This window comes from Marmota flaviventris, chromosome X, assembly GCF_047511675.1.
Source record: "Marmota flaviventris isolate mMarFla1 chromosome X, mMarFla1.hap1, whole genome shotgun sequence".
Lineage (NCBI taxonomy): Eukaryota > Metazoa > Chordata > Mammalia > Rodentia > Sciuridae > Marmota > Marmota flaviventris.
The window spans coordinates 112,351,609-112,368,835 of NC_092518.1; the positions used below are offsets into that span (position 1 = coordinate 112,351,609).

At 44.7% G+C, this 17,227-nt stretch overlaps 1 protein-coding gene across 1 annotated transcript; it reads left to right on the plus strand.

Moving 5' to 3' along the window:
• Window positions 1-710: 710 nt before the first annotated feature.
• Rab33a (RAB33A, member RAS oncogene family) lies at window positions 711-11,395 on the plus strand. The gene is made up of 2 exons (XM_027940063.2): window positions 711-968; window positions 10,870-11,395. Exons 1-2 carry the CDS (start codon window positions 711-713, stop codon window positions 11,323-11,325), a joined length of 714 nt encoding a protein of 237 aa, XP_027795864.1. The 3' UTR covers window positions 11,326-11,395.
• Window positions 11,396-17,227: the final 5,832 nt, after the last annotated feature.

Sequence of the window (17,227 nt, forward strand, 5' to 3'; positions counted from 1 at the left end):
CAAGAAGGAGCAGTGCAGCTGCCTGCTGCTCCGGAGGTAAAAGAGGTATCTCTGACCCCCCCACCCCTACCTTTGAGTTGATCGCACTGAAGCCAAAGTGCTCTAGTGATGCCTTAGTGTGCAGCTCTCTTTGTCCTCCCCAGCTGTGCTCCCTGCCGACTGACTTTGTGCGCTCCAGCCAAGGGGGGAAGGGGGAGAAGGGTGGGGGAGCTTAAAACCTATAAGACAAATAGGAAAAGGGAGAGAGGAAGACTATCCCAGGGTGGTGTAAGTACTCTCCCACCCCCTTCCTTTCCTCGGTAGTCGTCCTCCCTCCAGTGTGTCCCTGGGGTCCAGACAGGGGAGGGTCTAGGCAAAGGCACGGGAACAGGATCACATGCCCTAGCGTCCGGTCCTAGGGCACACACAGGCAGAAGGCGGCTCGCGGTTTGTCCATTCTCCTCCATCTCTCCTCTCCTTGGCTTTTGTGTTGGTGCCTCGGAGCTGCAAGGAGGGTGCGCTGGAGGAGGAGGGGGCCTAGGGTGAGAGGCACCCCCTTCACGCGCGCGCGCGCGCACACACGTTGCCGGCGCACGCACACACGGGCGGACACACACTCACAGACACGCACACACACGCACAAAGCTCGCTCGTCTCGAGCGCACTAACGTGGCCCTTTCTTTGTGTGGAGCCCTCGAGGGGGGTTGGGGCCCCAGTCCGGTCCCGGGGAGATGGCGCAGCCCATCCTGGGCCATGGGAACCTGCAGCCCGCTTCAGCCGCTGGCCTAGCATCCTTGGAGCTCGACTCATCGCTGGACCAGTACGTGCAGATTCGCATCTTCAAAATCATCGTGATTGGGGACTCCAACGTGGGCAAGACCTGCCTGACCTTCCGTTTCTGTGGGGGAACCTTCCCAGACAAGACTGAAGCCACCATCGGTGTGGATTTCAGGGAGAAAACCGTGGAAATCGAGGGCGAGAAGATCAAGGTGATCTAGCTGGTCAGATCTGGGAAGGGAGGGAGCTGGGAAGGGGCTTCGCCTGAGGGATAGCTCTAGTGGTTGCAAATGCCCAGCATTGGCTGAATAGAAGCTTGCTGAGCCCCAAGACCCTCCACACTTCCTCATCCCTTTTCTTCTCTCTCACTGAACCTGGTCCCCACCTCACCCAATTTTTTTAATGCAAGTGGGAGTGGTTGCATTCTTACCTTTTGCCCTGCCTGACAGTTTGTGCCAGGAAAAGCATGTTTGATTTCATCCTTGACCCTGACCTACTGAGGAGGAGCAGCGGCACCTGAGGGCAGAGGGAGGCGGGAGGCATCCCTTGGTTCTAGTCTGTGGGATGGATCCCAAAGCACTTTACACAATCTTGAAGTCTCTTATACCTCTTGAGTGCCAATAGGCTGAAAAAAAAACCCCACTTTTGCTAAGCCAGGTGGCATCAGAGGGAAGGAAAGCATGGAAATCCACAGAGAATGAAAGCTGCTTATTTTAAATTGCACTTTATTAGTTAAGATTAGGACTGAGTTGGAATTGGGGTGGAGTAGGGTGTTTATGCACAAAGCCATGAACCCTTTTAAGGATTGAGACTGGATCACCTGCTGGACCTTTCTAATAGACAAAACTTGTTCTTGGGGAACAGTCTTTCTCAAATGATATTTTCTTTACTTGTCTGGGGGTACCTAATGAATGAACTGCCCATTGGTTGTTGGTATTGTTCAGAAGGCCTTTGCAAAAGCTGCTGAGCACCTTAACCAAGGGCCAAAGAAAGTGCCTTTTCCCCCATTAGTTTATCAAATAGGCTAAGTACAAAATATTCTTGTCTGATCATTTGTACTCACATTTAGTTCAGAAAATGCAGAAATTCGATAGGACAGAAATATGTCAATGTGCAAAGGGTGGCAGGAGGGAGGACATGGCAAGGGCAACTTGCCATGGGAGGAGAGAACGGGGCAGGATGATGGGAAAAGAAGCTCCTGAAAAGCACTAGGGGGTGCTGGGGATATAGCTTACTTGATAGAGTGCTTGCTTCACATGCACAAGGCCCTGGGTTCAATCCCCACCAAAAAAAAAAAAAAAGAAAGAAAGAGGCACTAGGGACCCTGGAGACCCTCTGGACTCACAGTTGGCCTTTCCCTGAGCCTATGGTCAAACAGCCAAAGAAACTGCAAGGCCACTGTGAAGTGGAAAGAAAGACTGAGCAACTGGGGAGACTGATGAAACACTCCCAAATATGCAAGACTCCTTGATTATTAAAATAAATGTGGGTTGTTTTTTCTTTTTTTGGTACCAGGGATTAAACCCATAGGTGCTTAACCACTGAGCAACATCCCCAGCCCTTTTTATTTTATATTTTAAGACAAGGTCTTGCTAAGTTGCTTAATGCTTTCTGAAATTGCTGAGGGTGACCTCGAACTGCAATCCTATAGCTTCCAGAATCATTGGGATTACAGGTATTTGCCACCATGCCCAGCTAAAATGAGTGTGTTTAAAATGGCTTCAGAAACCAGGCCAAGGCACTAGATGTCAGGAAGATGAGCAGCTCAATATTGATAAGGCAGAGTACTAGGGTCTATGTTTTGAGTTGTAGATGGAAACAGTACCTTTATTTTATTTATTTATCTTTATGTGGTGCTGAGGATAGAACCCAGTTCCTCACAGGTGCAAAGCAAGCACTCTACCACTGAGCTACAACCCCAGCCCAGGAAGATAGAGCATTCTTTTGAATTTGTGATCTTTTTTCTTCTTGCATTTTTTTTCAGGGGGGGGGGATTGCTACACACCCTTTTAAAGTCAAGGTAGTTAATTATCCCTATATTTTCCTGGGACTCTCATTTTGATGTTTGCATCATGTTTGATGTTCCTCTAGTATGTCTAGCTTCTTTAATGTAAGGCTGTAAGATTCTGTAATGTCTAAAATATGCTTTTTCCCCCAAAGTGGAAATATATGGATGGGCTCTTAAACTCTCAAAAATCCTTAAATGTTGATACCCTGGATTTAAAAGTGGGGAATTAAATTCATTTGAAATTTGGGTGGAGGATAAAGGAAGTACTGGGGAGTCTAGGGGAGGGGAAAAGAAGAGAGGAGAGAAAGAAGTATGAAAGTGAGGAATGGGAGGTGAAGAATGGACCCTGCTTGCTACCCAATGGCCTCAGGGAGATTTTTTAAAAATGTTCTTCCCTTCTAATACCCTTATGCTTAGCCCAACTAGGTTTCACAGCCTCTGCCAAAGATTCCAGACTTTTTCCCAGAGGGCAGAGTCTGTGACAGTGTGACTCACTAGAAACAGAGCTCAGCACACCACCACGTGCAGATAAGTGCTTAACACGGGCTTTTTTGGGAAGATGATATTTTCAAGAGGACAAAGCCTTGTGACACTGCTCAAGAAGGAGCCCCTCTGAGGACAGATTCTGTAGTAACTCTAAGTGGAGTATGGGAATGGGGAGATGGTGAACCTGCTTCTTGTAAAGCTGCTTCAACATCAAGGCCAGAGCCAGCAGTCAAGAGACCAGCATGTCTGTGGGAAGATAGAAGAGCCTGGCAGCTGGCACATGATCTAGATAGGAGAAGATTTTGCTTCATCATCTGGCTGACCTGGAGTTTCTCAAGGAACAAGTGCCAAAACCATGCTAGGAGATGGCTGCCAAAGGCTTCCCCCTTCAGGGGAGGGAGAAAAGTCCAATGTGACAAGTTGAGATAGCCCTAGACCACAGCCAGCAGCAATACAAGGCTGTCAGGTCATAAAATCCCAGCCCTGGCAGGAGAATGCTAGAGAAGTCTTAAGGAGCTCTTGTCTTGTGCCCAAGGGTAGGGTGTGGTCTCTCATGGACTGCCTCCCTGTGTCCCAGAATAGCACATAAGACAGTGCCTACTGGGAAATGACTGATTTGCTGTAGTTGAAGCTACACTCTTAATCACCAGGGCCATCCCTAGGGGATTGAAGCCCCATTTGGTCTCTCCTCTCACTATGACCCCCACCCCCACATCATCACAACATTTACAATCCAGTGTTTCCTGGTGAAAATGACCTCAAGAAGAGCAATACTAGTAAACAACTTTGATTTATTGAATTAACAAGGAGCCCAGTCTAGGTACTTTACACACATTGTCTTATTTGATACTCACAGCAACCCTAGGAAATTAGGACTGTTATCATCCCCATTGTACAGATAAGGAGATTAAAGTTGGAAAAGAAATAACTTGCCCAATGACACATGGATCTGAGCTTCTGTCTTTGATTCTCACTCTCAAGCATTTTTCCCCTCTTTGTATCTTGCTTTCCTTGTAACAGGGTCAGGATTTCAACCCAGATTCAGAGCCCATGCTCTTTACCTCTGTGCTGTGCTCTACGTAGCAATATCCAGTCTCTAGATTGGGAAGTGTGCTCAGGGGGAGGCAACCAGTCTTGCCATCCCAAAGATGTATCCCAAGGACCCAGGAGCCTTCAAGATGTCTCCTTTAGGGCTGGGCTTGTAGCTCAGTTAAAGAGTGCTTGCCTAGCAAGGATGAGGCTCTGGTTTCCATCTTCAGCACTGGAGAAAAATAACTCAGAGCACTTAGAGTCCATGGGTTTTGCTTTTTGCACCTTGGGCATGAGAATTAGAACATATTCCAAGATAGAAGAGAACTTAGAGATTCTCTAATCCAATGTAATAATTTTATAGATAGAAAACTGAGGCTCAGAGAGAGAGAAACATGCCCAAGATCAAACAGGAGCAGGCCTGCAACTCAAGTCTAATTCCCTTTCTTGTGCTATTTTCATGCATCATGCTTTGAAGAACATATAAATCACCACTAGTCCATCCAACCTACAAGGTTACTTGTAACAACACACAGAGGGACATCATATGGGAAAGCTGACAGCTTTTTCTGATATCAGTCTAAGAAGGGTGGAGGCATTGCCTAACCCTAAAAGGTAGGACGGAACTTCTCTATGTGTCTGTCACAGGTTTAACTAAACCATATTGAGTCTGCCTCAGTCTAAAAGCACTGGAAAGGGCTGGGGATGTAGTGGTAGATCACTTAACTTAACATGAGTGAGGCCCTGGATTCCATCCACAGCACCACAAAAGAAGATAGAAGAAAAGAAAGAAAGAAAGGAAAATGAGGAAAAGCCTCAGAAAACAATGAATAGGGTTTGGGGGGTAAGAAGTAGAAGGGAAACTCAGAAACTAATTTTTCAGCCATTATTGATAAATTCTCATGATAGAAGCCCTCCTGTTTAGTTTGTTTCCTTCACCAGGCTGGGTACCCTTTCTGTCCCAGCCCTCAGAGCCAGGCAAACTGCAGGTCAGTTGTGGCTGTGGCAGGTGCAGCCTAGGACTGTGGATTTCTCTTCCTCTGCTGATCACTGAGAACAAAACACTGTCTTGGATTACTATAGCGAATGGATGAAGGCTGAGCTCAGTGTTCCTCAGAAGCTGCCTGCAGTCAGAATGACATCATGTCTTCCTTAGGGCTTCTGAGCTTCCTCCCATCCTCTGCCAGTTAGCTTAATGGTTAATTATCCATCAGTGTGTGTGTGTGTGTTTGTCTCCCTGGCTGCTGCTTTTTCTCTGTGTGTTTCTCTTTGTCTCTGTTCTCCTTTGCCATTCTGTATCAGCTTTGTGTGTGTATCTTAGATGCAGATAGACAATCCAGCTAGTTGAAAAAGGATTTCTTTTAAACTTTTCCCATCACCCACTGGGGTGTCCCCCAAAGGTTAGAAATATATTTGTCTCCCTTTTTTGCACTTTTACCCTCCCCCATCAGCCTCCAACAAAAGGACATTCATGCCTCATCTGTAGAAAGATATGTTCCCTAGAGAAAAGAAATACCCATGTCAGCTAAGAGCACGTGCAGGGGATGCAAGGCTTGCTAAATCTTTCATAGGTAGGGATAGCCCCAGGAAAATGGTTAAAAATGTTCAATTGATCTTTGGCGGTTCCCCATGCTGTGCCCTGCAACCCTCTTCTGGCACCCACCTGCCTCTGGCCCCCCATGGCATGTTGACCACATTCCTCTCTGTCTCCCCACAGGATTGCCTTTGCCTTGGCTGTATTTCAGTTTGGAGAAGCCAAGCTTTCTGTGCTTTCCAGGATGAAACCCAAAAGATCCAAGGAGCAAGACTAATGGGGAGGGCTGCTGAGCTTTCAGAGAATAACAACTAATATTTACAGAGAACTTTACATTTTGCAGAAGCTCTTTCTCATATTATTTCACTGGCTCATTCCAGCCACCATGAGAGAATGAGTTCCCATTGTGCAGAGGAAGAAAGTGTGGCTCAGTTGAGGGTGGTTAAATTACTTTCTTAGTCTTTTACTCAAATACTAAGGAGAAGAGCTGGAATGATGCCTTTCCAATAGCATCCAATCAGTTGTCCATCCAGATTCAGTGGTGGGGTTTCTGGGCTTCTCAGACAGTTGGTCCTCTGTATCCATGGGTTCCACATGTAAGGATCCAACTAACCAAGGGGTAAAATTATTCGAAAAATTGCATCTTCAGCTGGGGCTGTAGCTCAGTGGTGGAGTGCTTGCCTAGCATGTGTGAGGCATTGAGTTTGATCCTTAACACCACATAAAATAAATAAGTAAAATAAAGGTATTTTGCCTATCTGCAACTACAAAAAAAATCTTTTTTTTTTCAGCTGGGTGTGGTGGTGCATGCCTGTAATCCCAGCAGCTTGGGAGGCTGAGGCAGGAGGATCACAAGTTCAAAGCCAGTCTCAGCAACTGCAAGGCACTAGGCAACTCAGTGAGACCCTGTCTCTAAATAAAGTACAAAATAGGGCTGGGGATGTGGCTCAGTGGTTGAGTGCTTCTGAGTTCAGTCCATGGCATGAACCCCCCTTGGCATTTAAAAAAAAACGTGCATCTGTACTGAACATGTGCAAACATTTTTGTCATTCTCCCCTAAATAATACATTATAACAACCATTTTTTAGCATTTACTTTGTATTAGGTATTATAAATAATCTAAACATGATTTAAAGAATATGGGAGGATGAGTATAGGTTATATACAAATATAACAGCATTTTGCATAGTGGACTTGAACTTCCACGATTTGGGCATCCTCCAAGGATTCTAGAACCAAGCTGCTGGGGATACTGAGGGCTGACTATATTTAGTCATAATGTCATGTACTTACAAGGAATGTTAATGCTCACATGATAGCTACTGCTATCTTCATTTATGCAGATAAGGACACTGAAGATAGGGAAATTAACTTTCCTAAGGACACCCAACAATTACATAATTTGGGCCATGAAATGCAGACACGTTGATTTGACTCCACTATACCCCACTGGCCCTCTGAGAGAAATGAGGATCTGGGGTGTGTGTGTGTCTAAGAGGGTGTGGTCATCCCTGCACACAGGGTAGAGGTGATATTTATGGAAAGGACATGGGCCAGGGGTTATAAAAATGGTGAGAAGAACAGAACACTGAACCCCAAAACACAAGGAGATCATTTCCCATATCTGGTGAACCTAACAGCTATTGCTCCTTTTCTGAGGGCTCTGAGACTGCACTGCTGGGAGCAGCCTGCTTCCAGGCTTACCTCTCACCACAGACAGGGGTGCAAATAACTTAGATTAGGTTTTTAAAGAGCTGGATTGGGAGCAATGCCTACTGTTGAAATTCTGAGCCTCCAAATAAAAGCTTCCAGAAGGAGGCTCTTGATAGCAATACCCTTGGAAAGGCAGAGGAGGTCTCCAGCAGAGAGGGCCCTCCCTGCAGTTCCAGCAACTTGGGTGGTATACACAATTAGGAAGCCAAAGAAAAGCCAAACAGCCAACCTTACTCAGCCTCAAACACCTCACACACTCCCACCCGTGTTCCTGCTAGTGGCAGGTATTTTTAGAGTCCTGAGCTCATGGTGTTAAAGCATCTGCCACATGCCTGAGGGCTGATAGGGATTCAGCCTTACTCAGAGGCAGGAGGGAGAGTTAAGACTACTGGGGGGCAGGGTGGGAAGTGGAGATCAGGAGCCAAGTGGTAATGATATTCCTGGGCTAGACCTGCTCCCTTCCCCATGACCTCCAGTCCTTTCTCAGCCTACTTCCCCTTTCATCCTGTTCATAGCATCAGAGAGGTGGAAGAAATGAAAATCTTTTGTCTTTGCAGAAGCAAATCTATCTTCAAGGACATAGGTTTTTCTATGTAACAAAAGTCATATATTCTCTCTGAAATGGCCTTGGCAGATACCTAGACTGCCAGACTGTTTGTAGTTTTGGTGGCTCAGGCCAATAGTGCTTTTGATGATAATGAAAACCTTGATGGTGAGTGATCTGATGTAGAAAAAGACTGCTTACAGTCTAGCTGGAGAGGTGCCAAGAGCACTGAGGAGACAATCAGAGAACACAAATATATTCTAAATGGTATGATACAGACTCAAAATGCAAAAGAAATTCCTAAGGAAAAAAAATTGTATAGAAAGTGGGGAAATTAGCCAGGTGCACTAGCACATGCCTATAATCCCAGTGGCTCAGGAGGCAAGTGGATCACAAGTTCAAGGCCATCCTCAGCAACTCAGCAAGACTCTAAGCAACTTAGCAAGACCCTGTCTCAAGATAAAACATAAAAAGGGCTGGAGATGTGACTCAGTTGTTAGGTGCCCTTAGGTTCAATCCCTGGTACTAGAGAGGGGGGGGGAGAGGGAGGGAGGGAGAGAGAGAGACAGAGAGAGATATTTAGAAAGTTTGAGGAAGAAAGAAGATGGAGATATGAGCTTAGCCTTCAAGAATGGGTGGGATTTGGATAGGGCAAAGAGGGGGCAAGCAAATCTACAGTAGAAGGGTGGACTAGCAGGATCAAATGAACCAGGTGTAGCTACCTGAATAGTCTGAATCCAGGTTGGGAGAGTCAACTTATGGCAGACAGAAAATTTTCCATTTGAAGTCACACACAGTAGAGGGCCACTATAATTTCCTGAAGTATAAGATGACATTCAGATACAAGTGGGGATTTGGGAAGGCTAGTTTGAAAGTAGCATTCAGAAGACAGTGGAGTGGATATATCCAGAAATCAAAAGAATACTGTAGTCCAAGAGCAAGGAGGGGAAGGTCTGACCAAGGGACATGAAAAATGAAATAGAAGAGGGGGTTATGCTGGAGACATTTGAAGCCATGTCAGTAGAGGATGATGAAGGAGAGCCAGGACAATGAAAACTGATGTTCAGAATGATGACTCTGGGGCCCTGTAAGATCTTCACTCAGCAAAGTGATTCAATTATATTTACTAGATTATATTTATGGACCACTAACTCCAAACAAAGGCTATACATTGTTTTAAAAGCCATAGTAATCAATTAGTGGCCATAATCAAATTTTATTTGATAGCCGAGAATTGTATAGGGCATTGGGACCATCACTCTGAGCATGAATGTCTCTTGTCCAAGATGTTGGATGTATAAAGGGCAAAAGGATTGGGCTTGAGTGTGTGTGTTCCCTGGGTGTTCTCTTTGTGCATGTTAGTGATACCAGCTTTTTTTCCTTTATAAATTGGTCTTATCAAAAAAAGCCAGCCGGGCACAGTGGCACATGCCTATAATCCCAGTGACTTGGAAGGCTGAGGCAGGAGGATCACAAGTTTGAGGCCAGCCTCAGCAACTTAGGCCCCAAGAAACTTATTGAGACACTGTCTCAAAAAATAAAAAGGGCTGGGGACGTGGCCCAGTGGCTAAGTACCCCTGGATTCAATCCCCAGTATAAAAAAATTAAAAAAGGTCAAAGTGCAGAAGAAAATTCCAGTGACTTAAATAAATTCAGCTGAAAGGTGAGATTTTAACACTAACTTTGCTTTCTTTAAAAAGTAATGTAATATGGCTGGGGATGTAGTTCTGTGCCAGCCTAGCATGAAAAAAGGCACAGGGTTCAATCCCCAGCACTGAAAAAACGAAAAGAAAAAGAAAAAAATTCCAAATAAAGCAATGCATATTTATGGTAGAAACCTTGGAAAATACAAAAAAAAGTCACCTATAGTCCTGCTGCCCATAAATATATATAACCATTAATGTTCTATATACACTTCCATTCTTTCCTATACATATGTTTATGTTTCATGTTTTATTAAAAATCAAGACAATAGCATATGAATTTTTTTGGTGGTGTTGGGGATTGAACCCAGGTTTTCTACCACTGAGTTATACCTCAAATCCTGAAAAATCTTGTATCTATTCTTTTGTTTTTCACTTCCTTGTACTTTGTGAGCATTTCTCTTATCATTTATTCTTTGGAAACATTATTTTTAATGGCTGCATAATAGCCCATTGAATAGCTATACACTTTTGCTTCCTAGTGAGCATTTAGATTGTTTCCTGTTTTTAGAAGAGTATAAATAATACCATGGTTAAGATCTTTGTGCAGAATTTTGAGCACATCTCTGTTACGTCTTTTGTATAGATTTCTGGAAGGGGGATTACAAACTCCAAAATTTGTGAATATTTCTTGGATAATATTGCCAAAGTACCCTCCAGAAAATTTGACCAATTTATGCCCCAGTGTTTAAACTAAAAGCCTTCAGATTTTCAACTCTATTTGCAACTAATAATCTTAAGAAAAACTTGACAAACCCTAAAATTTCTGTCTGTACTTTGATAAGTCCATTCTGCTTATCTGTCAAGAACCACTTCCTATGTCGGGGCTTGTAACCACATTTTCTTTTCTTTTTTTTTTTTGTTTTTTGTTTTTTAGTTGTAGATGGACACAATACCTTTAATTAATTAATTAATTAATTAATTTTATGTGGTGCTGAGGATTGAATCCAGTGCCTCACACATTAGGCAAGCGCTCTACCACTGAGCAACAATGCCAGCCCCGTAACCTCATTTTCTTATGCTACAAGACCATATTTTCTTTTGTCTGTTTATGTTTCCTTTTCTGACTCCACATATGGGTTTTTGTATCTTCCAGGTTCAGGTGTGGGACACAGCAGGTCAGGAACGCTTTCGTAAAAGCATGGTTGAGCATTACTACCGCAATGTGCATGCAGTGGTCTTTGTCTATGATGTCACCAAGATGACCTCCTTCACCAACCTCAAAATGTGGATCCAAGAATGCAATGGGCATGCTGTGCCCCCACTAGTTCCGAAGGTGCTTGTGGGCAACAAGTGTGACTTGAGGGAACAGATTCAGGTGCCCTCCAACCTAGCCCTGAAATTTGCTGATGCCCACAACATGCTCTTGTTTGAGACATCAGCCAAGGACCCCAAAGAGAGCCAGAACGTGGAGTCAATTTTCATGTGCCTGGCTTGCCGATTGAAGGCCCAGAAATCTCTGTTGTATCGAGATGCTGAGAGACAGCAGGGGAAGGTGCAGAAACTGGAGTTCCCACAGGAAGCTAACAGTAAAGCTTCCTGTCCTTGTTGAAACCAAATGTTGTAAATACAAATTATCACTGGAGTTTTTTCTTTCCCTTTTAATGTGCCTGCATAATGCTGACACCTGCTTGTTTCCATACAAATTGATATCAAAATAAAATTTGTATAGATTATCACATGGCTTTATGTTTTGCTTTCCTCCTAGAAGACATTTTTTTCTTTCTTTTTGCACTACTGTGGTTTGAATTTGGAGCCCTGGTGCATGCTAAGTAAATGCTCTACCACTAAGCTACACCTTCAGTCTCAAGAAGACATTCCAGATTGTAATGAGCTTGCCCTACTATAGTGAAATACTCATGCAAATGCACACTCCCTACCAGACTTTCATGCTACCTGAAATACCCATTGAATCATTTCATTGGGACTAATTCATTCTCTTGCTCAGTGTCATCAGTGGGTAGAAGAAACACCCAGAGGGGATGACACATAGGCCAGATGTTTTTCTAGAAAGACAATGCAGGTGGTCAGGTAGAAAAGTTTTGAAAGGAGATGTGGACACAGTATTTCCTAGGAGTGTGCCTTTGGATGTACAGATAGACTGTTCTCTTCTTATTTCCTAAAGTTTAAAAATAAAAACTATACAGTAGTTAGATCCTGTTTCCTGTTTTTTACCAAGCTGGCTTGGACACCAAAGGTGTCACCTTGTCCTCCCTTTTCCTTTCTTGGATGGGACAGGGCTGAAGCTAGCAAATAGCTATTATGCTCCCAGATTTTTTTTTTTTTTTTTGGTACTATGGATTGAATCCAGGGGCACTAATCACTGAGACACAAGGGATATCCCCAGTCCTTTTTTATATTTTATGTAGAGATTGGGTCTTGCTGAGTTGCTTAGGGCCTCACTAAGTTGCTGAGATAGGCTTTTAAATCATGATCCTCCTGCCTTAGGCTCTCAAGCTGCTGAGATTACAGGTGTGCACCACTGCACCTGGCTGCCCCCAGAACTTTGTTGGATGGTATGGAATATATGTTACAAGAGACATGTCCCCTATGTTCAAAGGCCCTATAATCTAGTCACAGGGACAATGTACAACACTAACTACCTGAGAACAAGAATTAGACAACATCAAGTCCAAGGTTGTACTATGGGGATTGAAAATACTATGTATTTGGGGCTGGGATTGTGGCTCAGTGGTAGAGCGCTCACTTAGCCCGTGTGAGGCCCTGGGTTCGATCCTCAGCACCACTTAAAATGAATAAATAAATAAAATGAAGGTATTATGTCCAACTACCACTAAAAAAATAAATACTAAAAAAGAGAAAATACTATGTACTCAACATCAGGGCAGGCTTACAGAAAACCAAATGGAGTTATTGTGTCTATTGAATATAGTGTAATTTTTGATTGGTAAAGAGGAGGGTACTGGGCAAAAGTAAGGAGGTAGGAATGTCTTTGGGGTTGGATGGGAGGACACCTGGGAGTCTGACCCAAGAAGAACCCTGGTGGAGAGCTGAGTTTGGAAAGGACCTGTGCATCAGGGAGAACTATTTGCACCTGGTTTTTGAGACAATGGGAGCTTTGGGTGGTCCTTATAAAAACTGGCTACTAAAGGCATATCTGCAACAGCCCCAAGAAGATGGGGGAGGGGGGCTCCTTTGGGGCCCCTCTTCTTGGAATCCCACTGTGAGCAGGTCCTGGGATGACAGCTCCTGAGCTGTTTCCTGTTAGGAGTATGCAGTTCTGCTCCCAGACAGCAAAGGGTAATGCACACCAGATGTGCTTCCCACCCAAACAAAGAGCCTGTCTGGTCCTGCCTGGCTCATCCCTGCAGCACTCTCCCATGCTCATTTAGCCTCAGGCTCAGCTCAGTCCCTGGTCTGGTTCTCATCTCTGCCTGGTTCTGACTTCTGCCTGGATTCGTCTTTGGAACCTACTTAATATCTGGATTAGAGCTGGTCTTATCAGTTGTCCCTACACAATTCATTGCCCCCAAATGTCACCCAAACAGGAGGAGGGGTCCTGTTGACTGTTGATATGCTGATGGGTTGAACTCTAGTTACTATGCTTCTTCTGGAGGGGAAACCTCATGACCTTGTCTCATACTCTAGGTGCTCCAAGCCCAGGACACAACCTGCTGTTTTGGCACTTTTTGGCCCAGCTGCAGAGGTGAGCCACCTCTGAGTGACTTCTCTAATGGGCACATTTTGATCTGGTTCCTGGTTCCACTTGGTTAGGACCTCAGGGCCAGGTTGACAACATTCCAAGTCCTCTAACCAGGACTGCCTCTTCTTCGACCTTGATTAACTCCAACACCTTCCAGGCAGCTAACAAAAATTTACCAAGCACTTATGTGTCACTATTCTAAGCCCCAGAGATACAAATGAGTAAAATATACATACAAAATGAAATCCTGTTGTCAGAGAGACAGACACTAAACAAGAATGAGATATATAAGAAAGATCATTTGAGAGAGTGACAAGGACTCAAGGCCATAAGACAGGGTAAACTCAGAGAGAGAAACATATTAGCTAGCAAGGTCACAAAAGGCTTCTTTGAAGAGAGAATATTTGAGCTGAGAATTGAATGAGAAAAAACAAACATCTGTGAGATCATGGGGACAAGAACCCCAATCAGGGGAAACAGCAAATATCAAGACCCTAAGACAGGAGTGAGGCTGATATGTTTGAGGGACAGAAAGGGGACTAGTATGGCTGGAATAGAGCAAGCAAGGGAGACAGTAGTGGGAGATGAATTAGAGAAGTAGGGGCTTTGTAGGCTTTGACTGGGATTTGTTTATATATATATATATAGTTGTCAACGGACCTTTGTTTAATTTATTTATATGTGGTGCTGAGCATCAAACCCAGTGCCTCACACATGCTAGGCAAGCACTCTACCACTGAGCCACAACCCCAGCCCCTGATGTTATTTTAATTTTATTTTTGGTGCCAGGGAATGAACCCATAGGCATTTAACCACTGTGCCACATCCCCAGTCCTTTTTATCATTTTTTATTTTGAGACAGGGTCTTACCAAGTTTCTCAGGGCCCCATTAAATTGCCAAGGCTGGCTTTGAACTTGTGATTCTCCTGCCTCAGCCTCCTGAGCCACTGGGATTACAGGCATGCACCACCATGCCTAGTAGGATTTGGGTTTTTTAAGTGCAATAAGGAGCCAGTGGATTTTAGCACCATCTAGACTCAGTAACCTTCAGAAAGATTCAGCAGGCTGGCTGAATGCAAGAAGGAAAAGTCTTCTCTTTCAGCTCTTCTGAGATTGATAGACACCCCTTTCTGGGTGATTCCTGAGTGTGTGCCTCAAGGATGCCACTTCCATTCCTGGGTCCCACCCTAAAAACCAGGCTCTGAAAACTTCCCCTAGACTGTCAAGGCCCTTGTCATTGTGCTGTGAAGAGCAGACATTCACTGACCTGCCTATTATATCTTCTGTGCCTCACCTACCTGATCTTACCCCTCCCCACAGTATGAGATTGTTCTCCCCCAGTCACCTGGCAACACTCAAAAAGTTCTGGGGCTCACCATGTGTTTCCAGGAAACCTGAGAACCTCCAGAATCCACCCAGACCTCCTTCCAGTCCATTGGCAGGGTCCCTAGGTCCCTTTCCACAGGGTAAGATGCAGGGGAAGATGGGACCCTAGTTCTAGTAAGGTCCCTTTCCAGGTCCCAGCACTGACTCATGGTAACAGAAGTTGGCATGATGGTGCTCAGGCATCCCTTGTGTTGAGAGAAAGGATTTGGAAACAGGCTGAACCCAAAGCATACCTAACGGAAACCCAGAAGGCTAGAGAACCTTGTTGCTGTGAGGATGGAGAGGAATGGAGACATTCAAAGGAAGTTGGTGTTTCCAGGTTCCTCATTTGATATCACCGAGTTTCTGGAATTAATTATGATGGCCACTGCCTCTCCTCTATAGTTCTTCACTATCTAGACCTGTCACCTTGGGATCTTTTCTAGTGCTACAGAACAGAATTAGGAGAAATAACTACACTTAACTGCTTATTATGTGCTGGCACTGTGGTAAAACTCTTGACATTCTCTCATTATCTCTTTTAATGCTCTTTTATTAATCTATGAGGTAGGGATGATTTCTGTTTTATAAACAAGAACATGATACACTGACCAGATACCTCCAAGAAGCCTGATTGTCTGACTGAAGTATCAGTCTCTGAGCCAAAGGAGTCCCTAAAATGTCCTTGCATTAGACAATAGCTGGGGACCACACAGCCAACAAGACTTGCTGTTCAGGCTTTGGGGCTGAAGGATCTTGCCACTAGGCTCTCCAGAGCTGTCCCTCCCTTCAGTATCTGCTCAGGCCCCCAGATTCAGCCTGAGGATTTGTTCTGGCTGAGCTCAGTGAGGCTTAACATGATCTCTGCTGGGTCCTGCAATCAGAGCCCAGGGCCAGAAGCTGCTCTGAGCACCACTGCCTAGAGCAGGGCCAGGAGGGATCCCCAGTAAACACCTGAAGCTCCACCTGCAGGGGAGACTGCAGCCCACCTGAGTGTATGCCGGGAGTGGGGGAGGGTCTGAGCATGTGCTGAGAGCTCCATGGAAAGCAAGGTTCAGCTTCTTCTGAAACCCTGACCCACAGATGCAGACAGAGGCCAGCATTTATTCTCTCATGACACTGGGGGACAGAGTTGCTATCTTGCTTCATAGAGGCTCCTTTCTACTGGTCATACCTCATCACTTCACTGGAAGGGGCCTTGCTCCCTCTGGAAGAGCTGACCTACTGTCCTGAACCACCTAAATTCCCCTGAAGATGTCAGCACCATTCAAAGGCAGCAGTCTCCTACATGAAAATCTTGTTCTGCCTCTAAGCCCTGTTGACTGTATATGTTCCTAAAGGTTGGTACTGGGGCATCAGGACTGAGATGGAGATCCCAGAGATACTCCTGGACTAGTGATTCCCTAATGATGGTTCATAACCTACTTCAGGAAATCTATGGGGCACTTGTTAATGAACAGATTCCTGAGGCACCAGCCCAGCCACTTTGATCTATTAACTCTGGGTATGGGGACAGCAAATTTGCACTTTATAAATGTCCACAAGTGGTTATGATGTACCTCCAGGGGTGTGTGTGTGTGTGTGTGTGTGTGTGTGTGTGTGTGGTATTATCCCTCGGCTTCCTGATGAGCTCTAAAATCAGAAACTGTTTCCTGAGCCAGAGATTCAAAACCAGCTGTGTGAACCCTAGAGTAAGCTGGGTAACCAGGGAACTCAAATCTAGTGAAATAGATTCTTTCAGGCCCTAAAAAGAATAAATTAAACGGTTCCTGTTACACCCATTGTCCTTGGGCTGTTTGCCTGAAACTAGTAGGTAAGAGCCTCTTAACTACAAGAGTCAACTGAAGACCAATCCTAAGTATAAACACTTTCACACTAAGTACCACTCTGGATGAAAGGCAAGAGACAGAACAATACAATGAAGAGATTTTGCACGTCTGCCAAGCGCCTCCTGCTGGTAAGATTAGTAAAGGCAACAGAGTATTTACCAGACATTTTTCTGACTAGTACTGAGCATTTTCTGAAGGAAATAATCCTGGTCCCTATTTGGACACTGAGATACCTGGAACTTGAATATTACTTTTATAAAAGGAAATGGGCCAGGTGTGGTGGCACATGTCTGTAATCCCAGTGACTCGAGAGGGTGAGGATAACAAGTTCAAAGCTAGCCTCAGAAACTTAGTGAAGCCTTATCTCAAAATAAAACAAAAAGGGCTGGGGATGTGGCTCAGTGATTAAGCACCCCTGGTACCAAAATTAATAAGTAAATAAATAAGGAAATGGGCCAAGAGTGTCCTAAAACTACCTCTGCCAAATCATGAGAGCTGAATTCTCCTAAGGGGAGCCTGAGAACTGTTAAGAACTACTAGCCTAGGAGGAGGGATGGAGGAAGGGGAGACATTGAGAAAGCACCTTACCTGCACAG

What these genes read in the sequence shown, in the direction of transcription:
- Rab33a (XM_027940063.2), top strand. Translation starts at nt 711, where the DNA reads ATGGCGCAGCCCATCCTGGGCCATGGGAACCTGCAGCCCGCTTCAGCC. An exon ending in TCGAGGGCGAGAAGATCAAG is followed by an intron (nt 969 to 10,869) that starts GTGATCTAGCTG and finishes TGTATCTTCCAG; the next exon opens with GTTCAGGTGTGGGACACAGC.